General features: G+C 42.4%; 3 protein-coding genes across 8 annotated transcripts in view; 1 reads left to right on the top strand and 2 right to left on the bottom strand.

Annotated features, from left to right (window-relative positions):
* The window catches only part of dis3l (DIS3 like exosome 3'-5' exoribonuclease), an 11,837-nt gene extending 10,750 nt beyond the window's left edge, over window positions 1-1,087 (top strand). For both annotated transcript variants that reach the window (XM_030376957.1, XM_030376958.1), the window contains exons 17-18: window positions 1-86; window positions 281-1,087. The exon at window positions 1-86 is cut by the window's left edge and continues 86 nt beyond it. In XM_030376957.1, coding sequence (XP_030232817.1) covers window positions 1-86; window positions 281-637 — 443 coding nt within the window. In that variant the 3' untranslated portion in view covers window positions 638-1,087. The remainder of the gene's footprint in view (window positions 87-280) is intronic.
* A 212-nt stretch (window positions 1,088-1,299) lies between these two features.
* Window positions 1,300-4,772, bottom strand: tipin (timeless interacting protein). Of its 3 annotated transcripts, XM_030376972.1 has the most exons (9): window positions 4,574-4,772; window positions 3,958-4,086; window positions 3,644-3,737; window positions 3,298-3,373; window positions 3,074-3,196; window positions 2,599-2,653; window positions 2,239-2,514; window positions 1,774-1,895; window positions 1,300-1,713 (listed from the first exon to the last, which is right to left on the bottom strand). In XM_030376972.1, exons 2-9 carry the CDS (start codon window positions 4,082-4,084, stop codon window positions 1,561-1,563), a joined length of 1,026 nt encoding a protein of 341 aa, XP_030232832.1. In that variant the 5' UTR covers window positions 4,085-4,086; window positions 4,574-4,772; the 3' UTR covers window positions 1,300-1,560. The 3 variants fall into 3 exon arrangements, with proteins under 3 accessions (XP_030232832.1, XP_030232831.1, XP_030232830.1); XM_030376971.1 differs by having other exon boundaries at window positions 1,300-1,895; window positions 3,964-4,086; XM_030376970.1 differs by having other exon boundaries at window positions 1,300-1,895.
* A 180-nt stretch (window positions 4,773-4,952) lies between these two features.
* On the bottom strand, window positions 4,953-12,982 carry lctla (lactase-like a). 3 transcript variants are annotated; one of them, XM_030376964.1, is made up of 15 exons: window positions 12,724-12,982; window positions 11,999-12,155; window positions 9,064-9,224; window positions 8,841-8,928; window positions 8,617-8,726; window positions 8,363-8,491; window positions 7,907-8,002; window positions 7,617-7,671; window positions 7,367-7,528; window positions 6,763-7,037; window positions 6,295-6,421; window positions 5,955-6,154; window positions 5,783-5,846; window positions 5,599-5,672; window positions 5,379-5,500 (listed from the first exon to the last, which is right to left on the bottom strand). In XM_030376964.1, the coding sequence occupies exons 2-14, from the start codon at window positions 12,123-12,125 to the stop codon at window positions 5,599-5,601; spliced, it is 1,668 nt and encodes a 555-aa protein (XP_030232824.1). In that variant the 5' UTR covers window positions 12,126-12,155; window positions 12,724-12,982; the 3' UTR covers window positions 5,379-5,500. The 3 variants fall into 3 exon arrangements, with proteins under 3 accessions (XP_030232821.1, XP_030232823.1, XP_030232824.1); XM_030376961.1 differs by lacking the exon at window positions 5,599-5,672 and having other exon boundaries at window positions 4,953-5,500; window positions 12,724-12,981; XM_030376963.1 differs by lacking the exons at window positions 5,599-5,672; window positions 12,724-12,982 and adding an exon at window positions 12,315-12,713 and having other exon boundaries at window positions 4,953-5,500.
* Window positions 12,983-13,289: the final 307 nt, after the last annotated feature.

The raw sequence follows: 13,289 nt of genomic DNA on the forward strand, positions 1-13,289 counted from the left end.
GTGGTTCAGTCCACAGATACCCCGACCGCATCAGCACAGTCTGCAGCACCGGCACCATAACCTTCAACTTGTTCCAACATATCACTGTAAGTCGGTTCACATAAACATGCAAATACATGCTGTATATAGCTGTATGCTGTATATATTCCATCTAGATTCCACTTGGGTTTTGGATCGTTGGTGCTAAATGCTACTCGACATTGACCATCCAAAACCATTTATTCTTCTGCTTTACCTGGATGCAACAAGGATGCGTTTCATTCCCTTGCCTCTTGTGTAGGTACGCATCTCCGTCCAGCCATCGCGCTGCCATTCAGACAGCCTCCTCCTGGAGGTGCTGAGCTGCCAGCCGCACCAGAGGCCGGATCCCGTGGACCTCCCGGGGCCACAGCCCCAGGGGCGGACCCATCTGGTGCAGGAGGTGGTGCGGCTGGCTGAGGAGGCCTCCAAGCAGGCCCAGGAGAAGGCAGCACAGGGCAGCAGACCCTCCGAGGAGGAGAGAGACTTCTACCAGACCAAATGGCCCAACCTCTACTCCCTCCTTGAGGAGGTGAGGGAGCTGGCTCTGATGGACCCGCAGGCCTGTGGAGGTGGGCCGAGGCTCAGTGGGGGGGCCGGATGCACTTCAACAGCATAGAAGACACTCACCCAGGTCATATTTACTTGGTTGTACAGTTGAAAAACTCTGCTTTTTATATCAGAGTATATTAATTGGTATGAAAGTGGTCGCTTATCAGCACTATACATTTCTTTGCTATTGAACTACAGCTTTTACTATAGTTTACTATTTTTACCTATTATCCTAAATTTAAAAAGGAGTCAGTTACCAAGTTTCTGGCTATTTCAATTGTGTTTGAGATTAGTATCGGGGAAAATTTTGACTGGAGGGATTGATATTGGGCCTAGTACATTGGTATTCGGTATACATTGTAAATCTATTTTTCGATTACCTTTTGTACAAATGTTTTCATTTATTTTGTCAGAAATCCAATTTTTAAATAACATTAAAGATTAGTTTACCTAATCATGCAGAGTTTATTAACTACACCCATTTATAGAAATGAATAAAAAGGTTTCATCTTGGGAATGGAATAGCATAATGTTGCATGTTCTGTCACACTATACAAGGCAAAACAAACACTCCTTTTTTGATGTGATGACCAAATACGGATTAGCCCCAATAGGCTAATGCAGTGCTGAAACAATGACAAAATACAAATGGTGAACAAGGTACGGCAGCTGTAACAAAGGTGATGTGTGTAGAGAATCTTAAATAAGTCACAAAGCCTACAACAGGCGTCCACTTTAGTTTTAATTAAAATATAATATTTTGGAATAAATATCCAATTAAAACCAACTTTGAGAATAAGTTAGTGACTCCTGCACGTATTAACTAAGGACCACTTTAGGACACAATGTAGAGTGTGGTTTGCATGTCCAAAACAGAAGACAAGCTTTCAAATAAACCAAGAACACAATGGAGACCTGCACTGTGTAAGCGTGCACGGGACAAGTGAATGGCTGTCAAGTTTACTCCCGGGCTGGCGGGGCTCTACTCCCTCACGCTGGGTCGAGTTCGGCGTCTATTGGGGGTTCTGTGCTGGGGCCCACCTCCATGTCCTTCCTTTCCTCAAACCCAGGCACCAGTGGACAGGGTTCAGTCGGTGGTGAAATAGCTGGGGGTAGGTGTACAGAAGAGGCCTGTACACCGGCCTGGGAGGAGGCTGCCTGGGCAGAGGTGGCCTGGGAGGAGGCTGCCTGGGCAGAGGTGGCCTGGGAGGAGGCTGCCTGGGCAGAGGTGGCCTGGGAGGAGGCTGCCTGGGCAGAGGTGGCCTGGGAGGAGTCTGCCTGGGCGGAGACGGCCACCTGGGAGTCGGCCTGGGAGTCTGGTTGGTCTAGAATGGAGAAATATCAGCATTAAGGCTCCTACCCACTAGGCGCCCACCCCAGGATGAGGAGTCAGCTGACATACTCAGGGGGAGGGGGGCGATCGGAAAATGAAGTCAGATCTTATTGTCGTGTGGTGTGGGGGGGGGGGGCTGAAGGCGGGCTTTTGCTACCCCCAGTTGAGTCGGGAGGGCAAAGATCATTGGGCCTGGAGATGACTGATAGCAAGAAGATTTATGTAGTTTGTACTGCTGAAGACGGCCTGACTTAAAGTCTCCTTGAGCCTTTTCCTGTCCCAAAAATGACCCACTACACATCAATCCTAGACACAATTCAAATTCTCATTCTCACCTGTGGGGGGCCGTCTTCTGGCCAGCCTCCTCTCCAGGGCCAGCTGTCTGTTAAGCTCGATGCGCCTCTGCTGCTCCTCTGTCAGGGTGGGGGCTGGGGTGGAGGGGGCTGGGGTGGAGGGGGCTGGGGTGGAGGGGGCTGGGGTGGAGGGGGCTGGGGTGGAGGGGGCTGGGGTGGAGTGGGCTGGGCCTTGGGAGCCCAGAGGGAATCTCCCAGTGCTGCCAAAGGGTTCTGGATCCTCAAAGACATGCTGCACCGGAGTCACCTCTGTCTCCCCTGAAACAAGTTCAAATGGGTCTTATTGACTGTAACTCTTCAAACAAAACTAAAAAAGGTAAAAAGGAAAAACGCCATCCCTACCAATGAAGTCCTCATGAACCAAAGGCATGTCCAGTCGTATTCTCTTCAGGCAGGTCTATGGTGTGGGGAGGCGGGGGGGAAATTGATTCATTCAATGATTCATAAAGAGAGTGGGTCACAAAGTACAAAGAAATACCATGATGTGTACACCCTGTGCGCATGGATTTGTAAACGGTTCCCTCGGATTACAAATCTGTGCGCACAGATTTGGTTTGTTCTACAAAGCAGGGATACCCCATCAAGCATTATGACGCTGAATGAATATCTGATTCCCACCAGCATCTATACAGTATGAATGACTGAAAGTAGTGTTTATCTTTTAACAATTGACTGTACAGTTAAGTTGGCCTTACAAAAGAAGGCTCTAACATTAGAGCCGACGTAGATTCATAAACACAGCTAAATGTTTTTTCTTGTTGCATTGAAGTATCAACCAATATATTTTTGAACAGTAAGCAGGACTCAACAATCCCACCTGAACATCCTTCTTGCTTCCCAGCCTCTCCACTTTGTCCATGAAATCATCAAATTGCAGTTTCGGATACAATCTGTGGGCCCAGTTCTCCATCTTCTGCATGACTACACGCAGATCTTCTGCCTAATTTGAGAGACATGAAGAAATGACACACAAGATAATTATGACAATGTCTCGCTAACTCTACTTCTGGTGTTTGACCGTGGCCTATTGGCAATGCCTACCTCATGCCCTTTGCCTTTAAATCTGACATTGCCAAACAGGTTCCGTAGAGCTGGTAGTCCCCTCTCCGAAGTGAGCCTGGAATTGAAAGAATTAAAAAATTACAAAAGAGCATATCTAATAAGATCAAATAAGCTGGTCACAAATCATCTTCAAGGACTCATTTTCAATTCATAACAATTATTATTGACATTAGTTTTGCAAACATCCGCTGCGGCTTAGTGTTTCTGGATTCATCCGTTTTGGAACCTAGTACACCTAACCGCATTCTAATCGTCACTAGCAGCATCACAATTCTACGACAATGCCTACTGACGGCCGCTCAGCTCAACTGCTTTATAGGAGTACCTCTGGGAATCCAGTTTGGGCTGTGGCCTTTTGACCGTCCTTCGTTTAGCTGCGGGAACATCTGCTAGTTTGGAGAGGTCTCCGTCTTCCTCCCCTGAATCACACCAACCCAACAACGTTCAGTACTCGGGTGATCACAATTGCTTTGTAGATGTTAGACATCTTAAAATAAAGACGTGTGAGATACCAGTTACCATTATAAAATCACATAAGGTTTACTATATCATTCATTTTGCCTTTGGTTGAAAACAGTTTTAGCAGGTAGTTTCAGTGTACAGACAATAACGTTAGTGTTATGGAGAGGTTACCCTCACCATTACCAAACGGGTCGTCCCCTCCAAGGCCTGGGGAGAGGGGTGGTGGGAGAGGAGGAAAGCTCTCATCCTCGAACTGGTCATAGTCAGGGAGGTTAAAACGGCCACTTCCAATGGAATCAGACATTCCTGTAAGGTAGTTTCCTTTTTTATATATTTGTCTCATTGTGGCGTTTGTAAGGGTAAATTGCTTGGCAACAATATTTCTTTGATATAATCGTTCTTGTCATTACTTATATCTATATTAGAACAGACGATATTACTTTGTACTGCAAAGTGAAATTTAGAGTTAGACCTTGATATTCAATAGGACTAGAACATGCAACATGTTCGGCCAGTTATTGTCCTTCAACCTATGTTTGTTGTGTACTTGAGGATATATGAGCACTAGAACTCTACAAATTCGTTGTCAAGTTGAAAAAGCTAACCAAGTTTAGCAGTAAGGCACCCACTGTCTTTACAAGGGTTGTTTCAATAGCGATAGCGTCATGTAGGAGTCATATATATAACAAATGCTCTAGATTTTCATCGAGCAACGGAAGCATTATGTAAACGTCTGCGAGGGCAGAAAATGTTGGCATTAAAATCATTTCAGTCTATTGTCGCAACACCTTACCTTTATTAAGCGAGGAGCTCAAGCAGACGCGGCAATTTTCAGAGACTGCCGCTAAAAGAAGCCGCAGTACTTCCGGTTCCACCTCTAATTTTCCAAAATAAAGGCAAACAATACAATATTTGACTACAATTAAAAAATAACCTAATTAATTAAACACGTTCGTATAATTTGCTGATAGACACCTTAGGTTTCAGTAGGGTATGTATTGTTACTTAATGAAACATCGTGGTTTGTTGTTTATTCGTCATTTGTTGTATTCATACCATCTTATTTTGTAGCTACAGCATAGTTTTTAGATGCATACGCTACACATCATCAAACCTGGCCTCAAACACACTCAATAAGGCGTATCTGACAATATAACAATAGCCCGTATTGATGCAGTTTTGTCAGTTGTCTTTATTTATGCATTCTCTCTACGTTTTACATAATCAATATGCATTTCCCTGCTGTTATTATATAAAAGAGGGAAAAAACAAGACAATTAAAAAAAAAAAAATCTATTGGAACATGGCATGCTCATTTCACATCAGATCCCATGTTCGTAAGAATTGCACAGACCAGTATTGTCCGTGTTAATCAAGTTAAGTCTGACAATTAAAAAAAAGTAATGCCCTTAAAATAATATGAAGCTGTGATGTCTGCTGTATCATGTATTTGATCAAGACACCAAGCATAATCAAGATAAGTGTGTGTGTGTGTGTGTGTGTGTGTGTGTGTGTGTGTGTGTGTGTGTGTGTGTGTGTGTGTGTGTGTGTGTGTGTGTGTGTGTGTGTGTGTGCGGGTGTGCGGGTGTGTGTGTGTTGTTTCTTCAGAGGCGTCTGCGCAGCAGGAACATGAGGAAGACAGCACTGAGGAGAATGCTGAGGGTACACATGGTCGGAACCACAATCTCTGTCACCATCCCCATGTGGCTTATCAAGGGATCTGAAAAAACACAACAGACACATCCTCAATACACACACAATCCTCCACATCCCCCAGGACACCAGCAAACTGACTCAAACATTAACCGGTCTTTGTACCTAAACTTCATCATGAACAGGCCAAGCCTTTAGCTTTCCTGCAAGTTCCGTATTTTCCTGGGACAATCTTCTAGCTGGAGGGGCAAAACAAAGAGAATCCCTGTTAAACTTTGGATAAAGTAACAATTTGTCTTTGTTTTGGCCCCTCCTAGCTCTTCACTATAGTGAGATGTATTGGACTTACCTGCAGCAAGAAGCTGGTTACTAGAGCTGCAAGTCTCAATTGCTTTCCCCTTCCAACTCTCCAGCTGTGAAAATGAATGAATTGGAACATCAAATATTATGTTCACAATTAACTTTGTTTTAGAAAATATATGTTTAACCCTAGACTGACTGCAGCCATACAGTGACTTTACCTCTCTCTGATTGGGGAATCCATTAGAACTGATGATGCTTTTGTAGTACTGAACCGAAGCTTTTGGATAACGGGGTTTATTTTTGTCCCTGAAGTCTACGTAGTAGAGGCCAAACCTCTCAGAGTAGCCCTCATCCCACTCAAACTTGTCAAGCAGTGACCAAGCAGTATACGCCTTGATGTTCACCCCATCCTTTATTGCTGCAGTTCAAAGAAGGAGAAAATTATCGAATGAGTTTTTATTGAACGCAAAAAAATATCCAAATGATGGTGCCAAATGAGACACTACGTCCCCCTGAAACATTAAAGTGATGAATGTATAGACCGTGGTCTGCTCATACCTTTTAACATTTCATTAATGTAGTCCTTAAAGTACTGCATTCTCCAGTCATCGCAGAGATCCGTGCACATCATCTTCTCAGATACCCCATTTTCTGTCACATAGATCATGGGGTTGCCATATTGTTTCTGCAAGGAGGGGTTACACATATAATGACATACAGACGTGGCTGGAATGTGAAAATAAAAAAGTTTGCGAACAGAAAGGGAAGTGTGTACCGATGTATCAAACACAATGGAATATTTATTCGATGCATAATAGAATAGCATTTAGCCTGGCTATCGGTAGCAGAAAGTCTGTGGTGACTAGCTAGCCTGTTTCTCCGGACAGGATCTGAAACCAGGTTTCTTTCCTTCACCTAAGTTTTACATAGATAACTAGTTTACCCCTCCAGGGATAGGTACTCCAGGACAAGCAAAAAAGGGGCCACACTTTACTTTAACTAAATTCATTCCTATATTTAATTTACCTTGACAAAATTCAGAAGGCGGCGAAAACCCCACGGCACTGAATAGAGCCATTCAGAACCTGGGTCGGGCCAGCGTGGGTCCACCAGCTCGGCCAGGTCCCGATCTGTGAAGTAACTGTTACCACGACCGGAGGGGTAGTTCTTCTGTGTGATGTAGCGTGTGGTGAAATGGCCAATGCCTAAGAAGTCACAGGTGCCCCTAATGTAGCTCTTCTCCTGGGCCGTGAAGACGGGTAACCGTGATGCTCCCAAGCCCTGCTGGGCACTTTTCCTACCTAGTAGATGGAAGTGGAACATATGTTTAAATAAAATATAGGATAAAAATGGTTTTGATATATTTCTATTCGACAAGTGGTGGGGTTGAAGGTAGAATGTATTTAAACTATAAAGACAATTATGTACATAAAACAGTCCCCATGAGTAGAACATGACATGCCTCAATCCTGTGATCTTAAGAAGATGAATAAACAACATATTATTTTACCAACAGCACAACATATCTTTCTTCTACTATCTGTTTATTGGTACAGACTCTATTCTGGGGTCCAAAAAATCCTGTCAAATTTAGTTGCCTGTTGCCCCCAAAGCTGAGCCTCTCTCTTACCAATGTAATCTTTCATAACCTGAGGATAGTCTCCATTGAAGAGGGGTGTAGCAAACCATCCCATGTAGAACTGGACATATCGTTCTGCGGCTTCAATGTCCCTCTGGTTGCTGATGTCAACGGGTTCCCCCCAGTCGCCCGACAAAGAGATCCCAACCAGACCTGCAGAGACCAACAGCACATATAGTTCACACACTGCAACGCCACTGGCATTGGGGGAAGTTATATGGCGCATTAGCTCTTCCATCACCTTTTTGCTTGTTTCGCCATTGAGTGTCGTAGGTGTGCCAAACTTTTGCATGTGCCTGTTGCAGATAGAGGGAGAGATATTGGTCTTCTTGCATTGACTATATGACTATAATTTGGTTTTAAAAGAAGCAGCCCTTCCATTGCATTAAATGAGTTATACATACAGTATATATATATATATATATATATATATATATATATATATATATATATATATATATATATATATATATATATATATATATATATATATTTATTTATTTATAACATATATATATATAATACAATAACCTTTATTATGTGATGGGCAGCCTTGTAAGCACCCACTCCCCTCAGCTTCAGTCCTGGTGCGTGTTCCCCTGTTTCATATCCTTCCACTGCAATCGACTGAAGAAACAAAATGCAGTGAGCTACAGAAAGGCTGTTTATGTCTATGTTATGCTTTATGCCCTTTTTTTATTGTGATTTTAGCTTTAAGTGACTTGTGACTTTAATTTACGGCTTCAGCTTCTCATTATAGATAGATCAACCAGGTTGATTTAGTGTTGCATAAACGTTTTTTCTTGTTATGCTACCATAGTAAAGGTCCACTATGACATGCATTTCACTCCAATCCATCCCGCCAAGGAGGGATCACTATTTCCTTGCCCTTTTTCGGGGGCTTAGGTTGAGAGAGGGTCATAAAAGGTGGCCTGCGAAACCCTTTTAAACTGTAAGGGCGAAACAAATACAATTGTCTTGACTCACCCATGGATTGTTGAATGTGATCCAGTGCCTGACTCGGTTTCCAAATCTCTCAAAGCATAAATTGGCGAAGTCATTGAACAAGTTCACCATGCTGGCGTTCTGCCATCCTCTGTATTTTTCCTCCAAGATCTGTAAAATTCAAGCAGTAAGATTTCTGTTCTCAACCATCCAAATTCAGGCCATTACAGGCCAATTTCAGGCCAGCACAAAAGTAATGAAAAGCCTGCATTAATATTTCCAGGATGAATGCTTACCTGTGGCAAGTCCCAGTGATATAGTGTAACAATGGGTGTAATTTTATTCTCCAGAAGCTTATTTATCAGGTCATCGTAATACCTAATTCCTTTCTCATTGATGTTCTCATCTGAAAGATATGTGTATCCGAATCAATCAGGAGGATTCAGCATTAAGAATACACAGTCATCTGCAAAGATTTGGATGGTTTACTATGAGAAGGCTGTGTAAGAGCGGAGGTTACTTTTTATTCCAGTGGGCAGAATCCTTGGCCAGGATATGGAGAAACGATAGTGTTTAAGATTCATGTCCTTCATCAAGGAGATGTCATCCTTTAAGGTACAGCAAAGCAGTTGTTAAACAACAAGACATGTTTCATAACCAAGGCCATTTCTTTGATCCATTCCATGTTTAGCTGTTCTGCACAGATAACTCATGTTTTCCATTGTTTTCGTTGAATGCATCACCTTAACTTTGTGGTAGCCTTCACATGAGAAGTCTCCAGTGTCATTCAGGAAGATCTTGCCCTTTTTGTGGGCAAATGCATCCCAGATGCTCATGCCTTTGCCGTCAACGTTCCAAGCACCTTCTGTCTGATATGCAGAACCACCAGCTCCCCAGGAAAAGCCTGAAGGAGGGGGGGACACAAATGCAAAGAGGACAGCTATAAGCAATAAACATAGCCCTCTGCTACAGCTTCAAAGAATGTAAGAGTGATGCTATGATGGAGGCCGGAAGGTGACATGGAAGTTATTTCTTTATAATGCGCAAGCGCCACTTTAGTAAGTAATGGTGCTATCCATTCGTATGGTACGCCGGTACGTCCTAGACCTAAATTGTAAATCTCCCAGCTTTCTTGCGGTATTTCAGGGTTGAACACCCCCTTTTGGTCTGTTCCACTCGCTGTTCAGGAGGCCGACTGTACGACTCGACAACAAAAATGGCTGCGCCCGTAAAGAGATTTATTTTCTTTGTATTTGTACCACGTTGTTCATTTTAATATCGATTTTAAATGCTCTTACACACTTGATTACATTGCTACTTCATTCCGATCAACAATTTATGCATTGCATGTCTTGCTTTGTGTCCAATACAATGAAAAGTTGTGTTGTTTGTTTTCGAGCTGGGGTGCGTTTCTTAAAACATTCGGTTGATATGTTTATGGAAAAAAGATAATTCAAACATTTTTGTTTTATTTGCCACCGGTTCGAACCCTGCCAGATGCGCATGGTCACCTCAGTTCTAATGATAGATTTTTGATGTTTGAAGTCTGTCAATCTCTTAGCAGTACCTAGGCAGTTTTTTTCCCTCCTTAAAATATTTTGATAGCCTATTCATTTTGACAGGGGGGCAGCATCTTGTGTTGTCGCTGCAGTGGAATGTATGTTTCTTCTTATTTTATTTTAAATTGTAGGTGGATTGATGATGCAATGATTATTTGCCTTGATTCAGTTTGCTTCGGTCGCCAAGAAGAGTCTTTCAGAATCGTTCGTTCGTTCGTTCGTTCAGTCGAGTTTCCGGTAGCGGTGAATCAAATCATGGAATGCACGGTTCTCAGTCAGACTCAGCTCCTCCATCGTTCTCATTCTCAAACGATCGGGGAAGTCGGTCATCAATCAACACAACATTACAACTTTAACCAAATGCAGCGGGATGTGGGGTGTGGTGGTGGATTATTGGATGCTTAACATTTCAGCAAGATAATAGACTTGATTTAGCAATGATAGTGGGGGTCCCGGGTGGAGAACGAACCATGAAAGAACGAGACAGATTGACGAGACATTCAAATATTTGATTAATCTCGCATGACACAGAAAGTACAAAGACAGCATGCATTTACCATTCCTATGATATTGAACGAATCGTATTATCGTACGCTCGTTCACTAAGCCTCTTCCCTCTTCACCACTCAGTCAGTGAACGAACAGCGAGTCAGCGAGTCAGAGACTTGTGGGTCTGGGAGAAGTCGAGTCTGAGAATGAACGAGACGAACGAGAGAGAATCAGTTTGGTTCGTTCTTTTTAAAGATTCGTTCATTCGAACTGATTCGGTCGCGAATGACCCATCACTAGCTATCACTGAATTCATTTCTCTAAAACCCACTGCCCAGAATCTTATCACATATATAAAAGTAACAGGGTTGTTAAAGAAAATATTTGTGAGCGATTAAATATCCAGTGTTGTTCCACACCCTTACATTTTGAGGTGCTACTGCACTAACTCGGAAGTCGAATTGTGTAAAAAAAGACAAAGAAGACTGAAATCGATCATATGACCATGAATATCCAGGAAGTATGTGGCCTAATACCCACCTACAACAGCCCTAGAGCTGTTGTAAATATCTCTAGGGCTATTTACCATGTGGGTAATAAGGACTCAGCAAGAATATGTTGTTGGGAAACAGTCAGGAAGCCTTACTTTGCTAGTGCTATGGGGTTTAATAACTTACTCCAAACTATGAGCTAAATATGTAGGTGAAATGGTTTTGGGGAACAATTAACTGTTGGATCCCAAAGAGGTAGGTTGCTAAGGAAGATAGAAAATATGCTTTTGGGAAACCAACCCCTGGTTTAATAAAGAGGCTAATATAGCTAACAATAACAATGACTAGCCAATGACAAACGGGAACGCTATAAGTGCTGCAGGCCAGGAAATTACGTCTAGAGCAGTTTGACGTACCGGTGTGCCATACAAATGGATAGCACGATTTGTCGCGCGACAAAACTTGGGCGACAACGCAAGTGTGCCAAAATAAAAACCAAAATGGCTGTGCCCATCAAGAGATTTATGTTCTTTGCATTTGCACCACGGTGGTAATTTTAATGTTGATTTTAAATGCTCTAACACACTTGATTACATTACTACTTTATTCCGGTAACCACTTTATGCATTGCACGGTCTGGCTGTGGGTGCATACAATGTAAAGTTGTGTTGTTTGTTTTTGAGCTGGTTTGCTATAGAGGCCAATATAGCTAAGAATAACAATGACTAGCCAAGGACAAACGGGAATGCTATAAGTGCTGCAACCCATGAAATTACGTCAGGTTCTCGCTAGAACAGGTCGGGCGTATCGGTGTACCATACAAATGGATCACAGCATAATATTTAATTATCATGAGTTGGCGTGGGGCGTAACCATGGTGATCCATCTCCCACCCCCACCCCTCCTTTTCGCTCATCCCTATATGCAGCTTATCTTGGGATTTTGAGCTATCTCGTTAATCAGAAAAAGCAGAATTAATTTTCAGTGAATGCATTACGCTTCCATACATGGCGCTGAGTCCCTACGCGCTGAAGTAAAGCATGCGTGAGATTTACTTAAAGCATACGTGCCACTTACTAAAGCACGCGTGATTTATAAAAATTTTACTCCTACGTCTCCTCCTACGTTAGCATACTTACCGGTTGGGAAGACACCATAGTAAAAAGATCCATGGTCGTTCTTTGTCCAGTCAAAGTCTTCGATGGCTGACACACACAGCATCAACACAAGCAAATGACACGTCCTCAGCATGCTCTGTGGCAGCATGGTGATGTTTGGCAGGCAGTTGGGTTACACCTAAAAAAATAACCATAACTAGACTTCAATAAATCGTTTTTGCATTTTATAACTAAAACAAATGAAGATGAATGGTTGCCAAATGCCAGAAAAACGTAATACCTGGGAATTATTCACCCTAGATTTAGGTTGAGTTTGAATTAAGCACGAAAAACTTACAGTTTTTAAGTGTCCATAGGTCTTTTGAAAGTTCATCTTCATACAAATCCTATATATTGTAAAATCTTTGCTATCATCCATTTAAACTAAACTGTCCCCTTCTCACTCCTTATGCATAGCTAAATGCAGCTGCTTTCATTTCAACCAACTGTAAGACACACTGATACAAAATGCGATAAGAGACAGAAAATAAGACAGTTTGTCCAGGACTGTCAGTATGAGCGACATATCAATTGAATGTATATTTCAAGAATATACCAAGAAAATTAGGTTTTCCTTCAAAGAAAGGTAAAGTTTTTTTTCCAAGTCCTCCTGCCAAATGTTGTTTCCCTCTGCAATCAAACTGTCCTCTAGTCCGGTCTCTGTCTCAGCCAGAAAGTCTCCCTCCCCAACACATGTAGATGTATACCTGCAGCCTGTCCTGCATTCGTCCCTGCTAGAAACAGCTCCCAAATGCAAGAAACATCCCAAAGCTTCTGGATCTAGTCGCTTCTCAGAAATGTCATCAGTTGGTTTACGGCCAAGTCAACAAAAGCAGTACACAATGGAGCAGGCACTAGGTTTACTGCCATTCAGTGGTCCATGTACATCCAAAGCATGACCCCCCTCCTCTGCCCAATAGGTCCCAGCCATTGGAGGTCAGTGAAGTGTGAATGTAATTTGCTGGAGCAAACAGATCCTTTGGATTGTTGACACTGAGAGCAAAGGTAATAGTGAGCCATGTCTATATATGAACAAGTTATGATAATTACATTATTATTATTAGTGTTATTATTATTAATAATAAATAACATTCTTGAAAACTCATCGACTCATGTGGGACGGGACGAAGAAGTAACCTAGGTGACACACAAATATGCATTGGACTTTCATGCAAGGAAGAAACCATCACAAAAATAAAGCATGTGTGTAAGATGGGTGGGTAGAGTATATATATATATATATATATATATGCCTAAACTATATTTATTCTCT

Source organism: Gadus morhua, chromosome 14, assembly GCF_902167405.1.
Source record: "Gadus morhua chromosome 14, gadMor3.0, whole genome shotgun sequence".
Lineage (NCBI taxonomy): Eukaryota > Metazoa > Chordata > Actinopteri > Gadiformes > Gadidae > Gadus > Gadus morhua.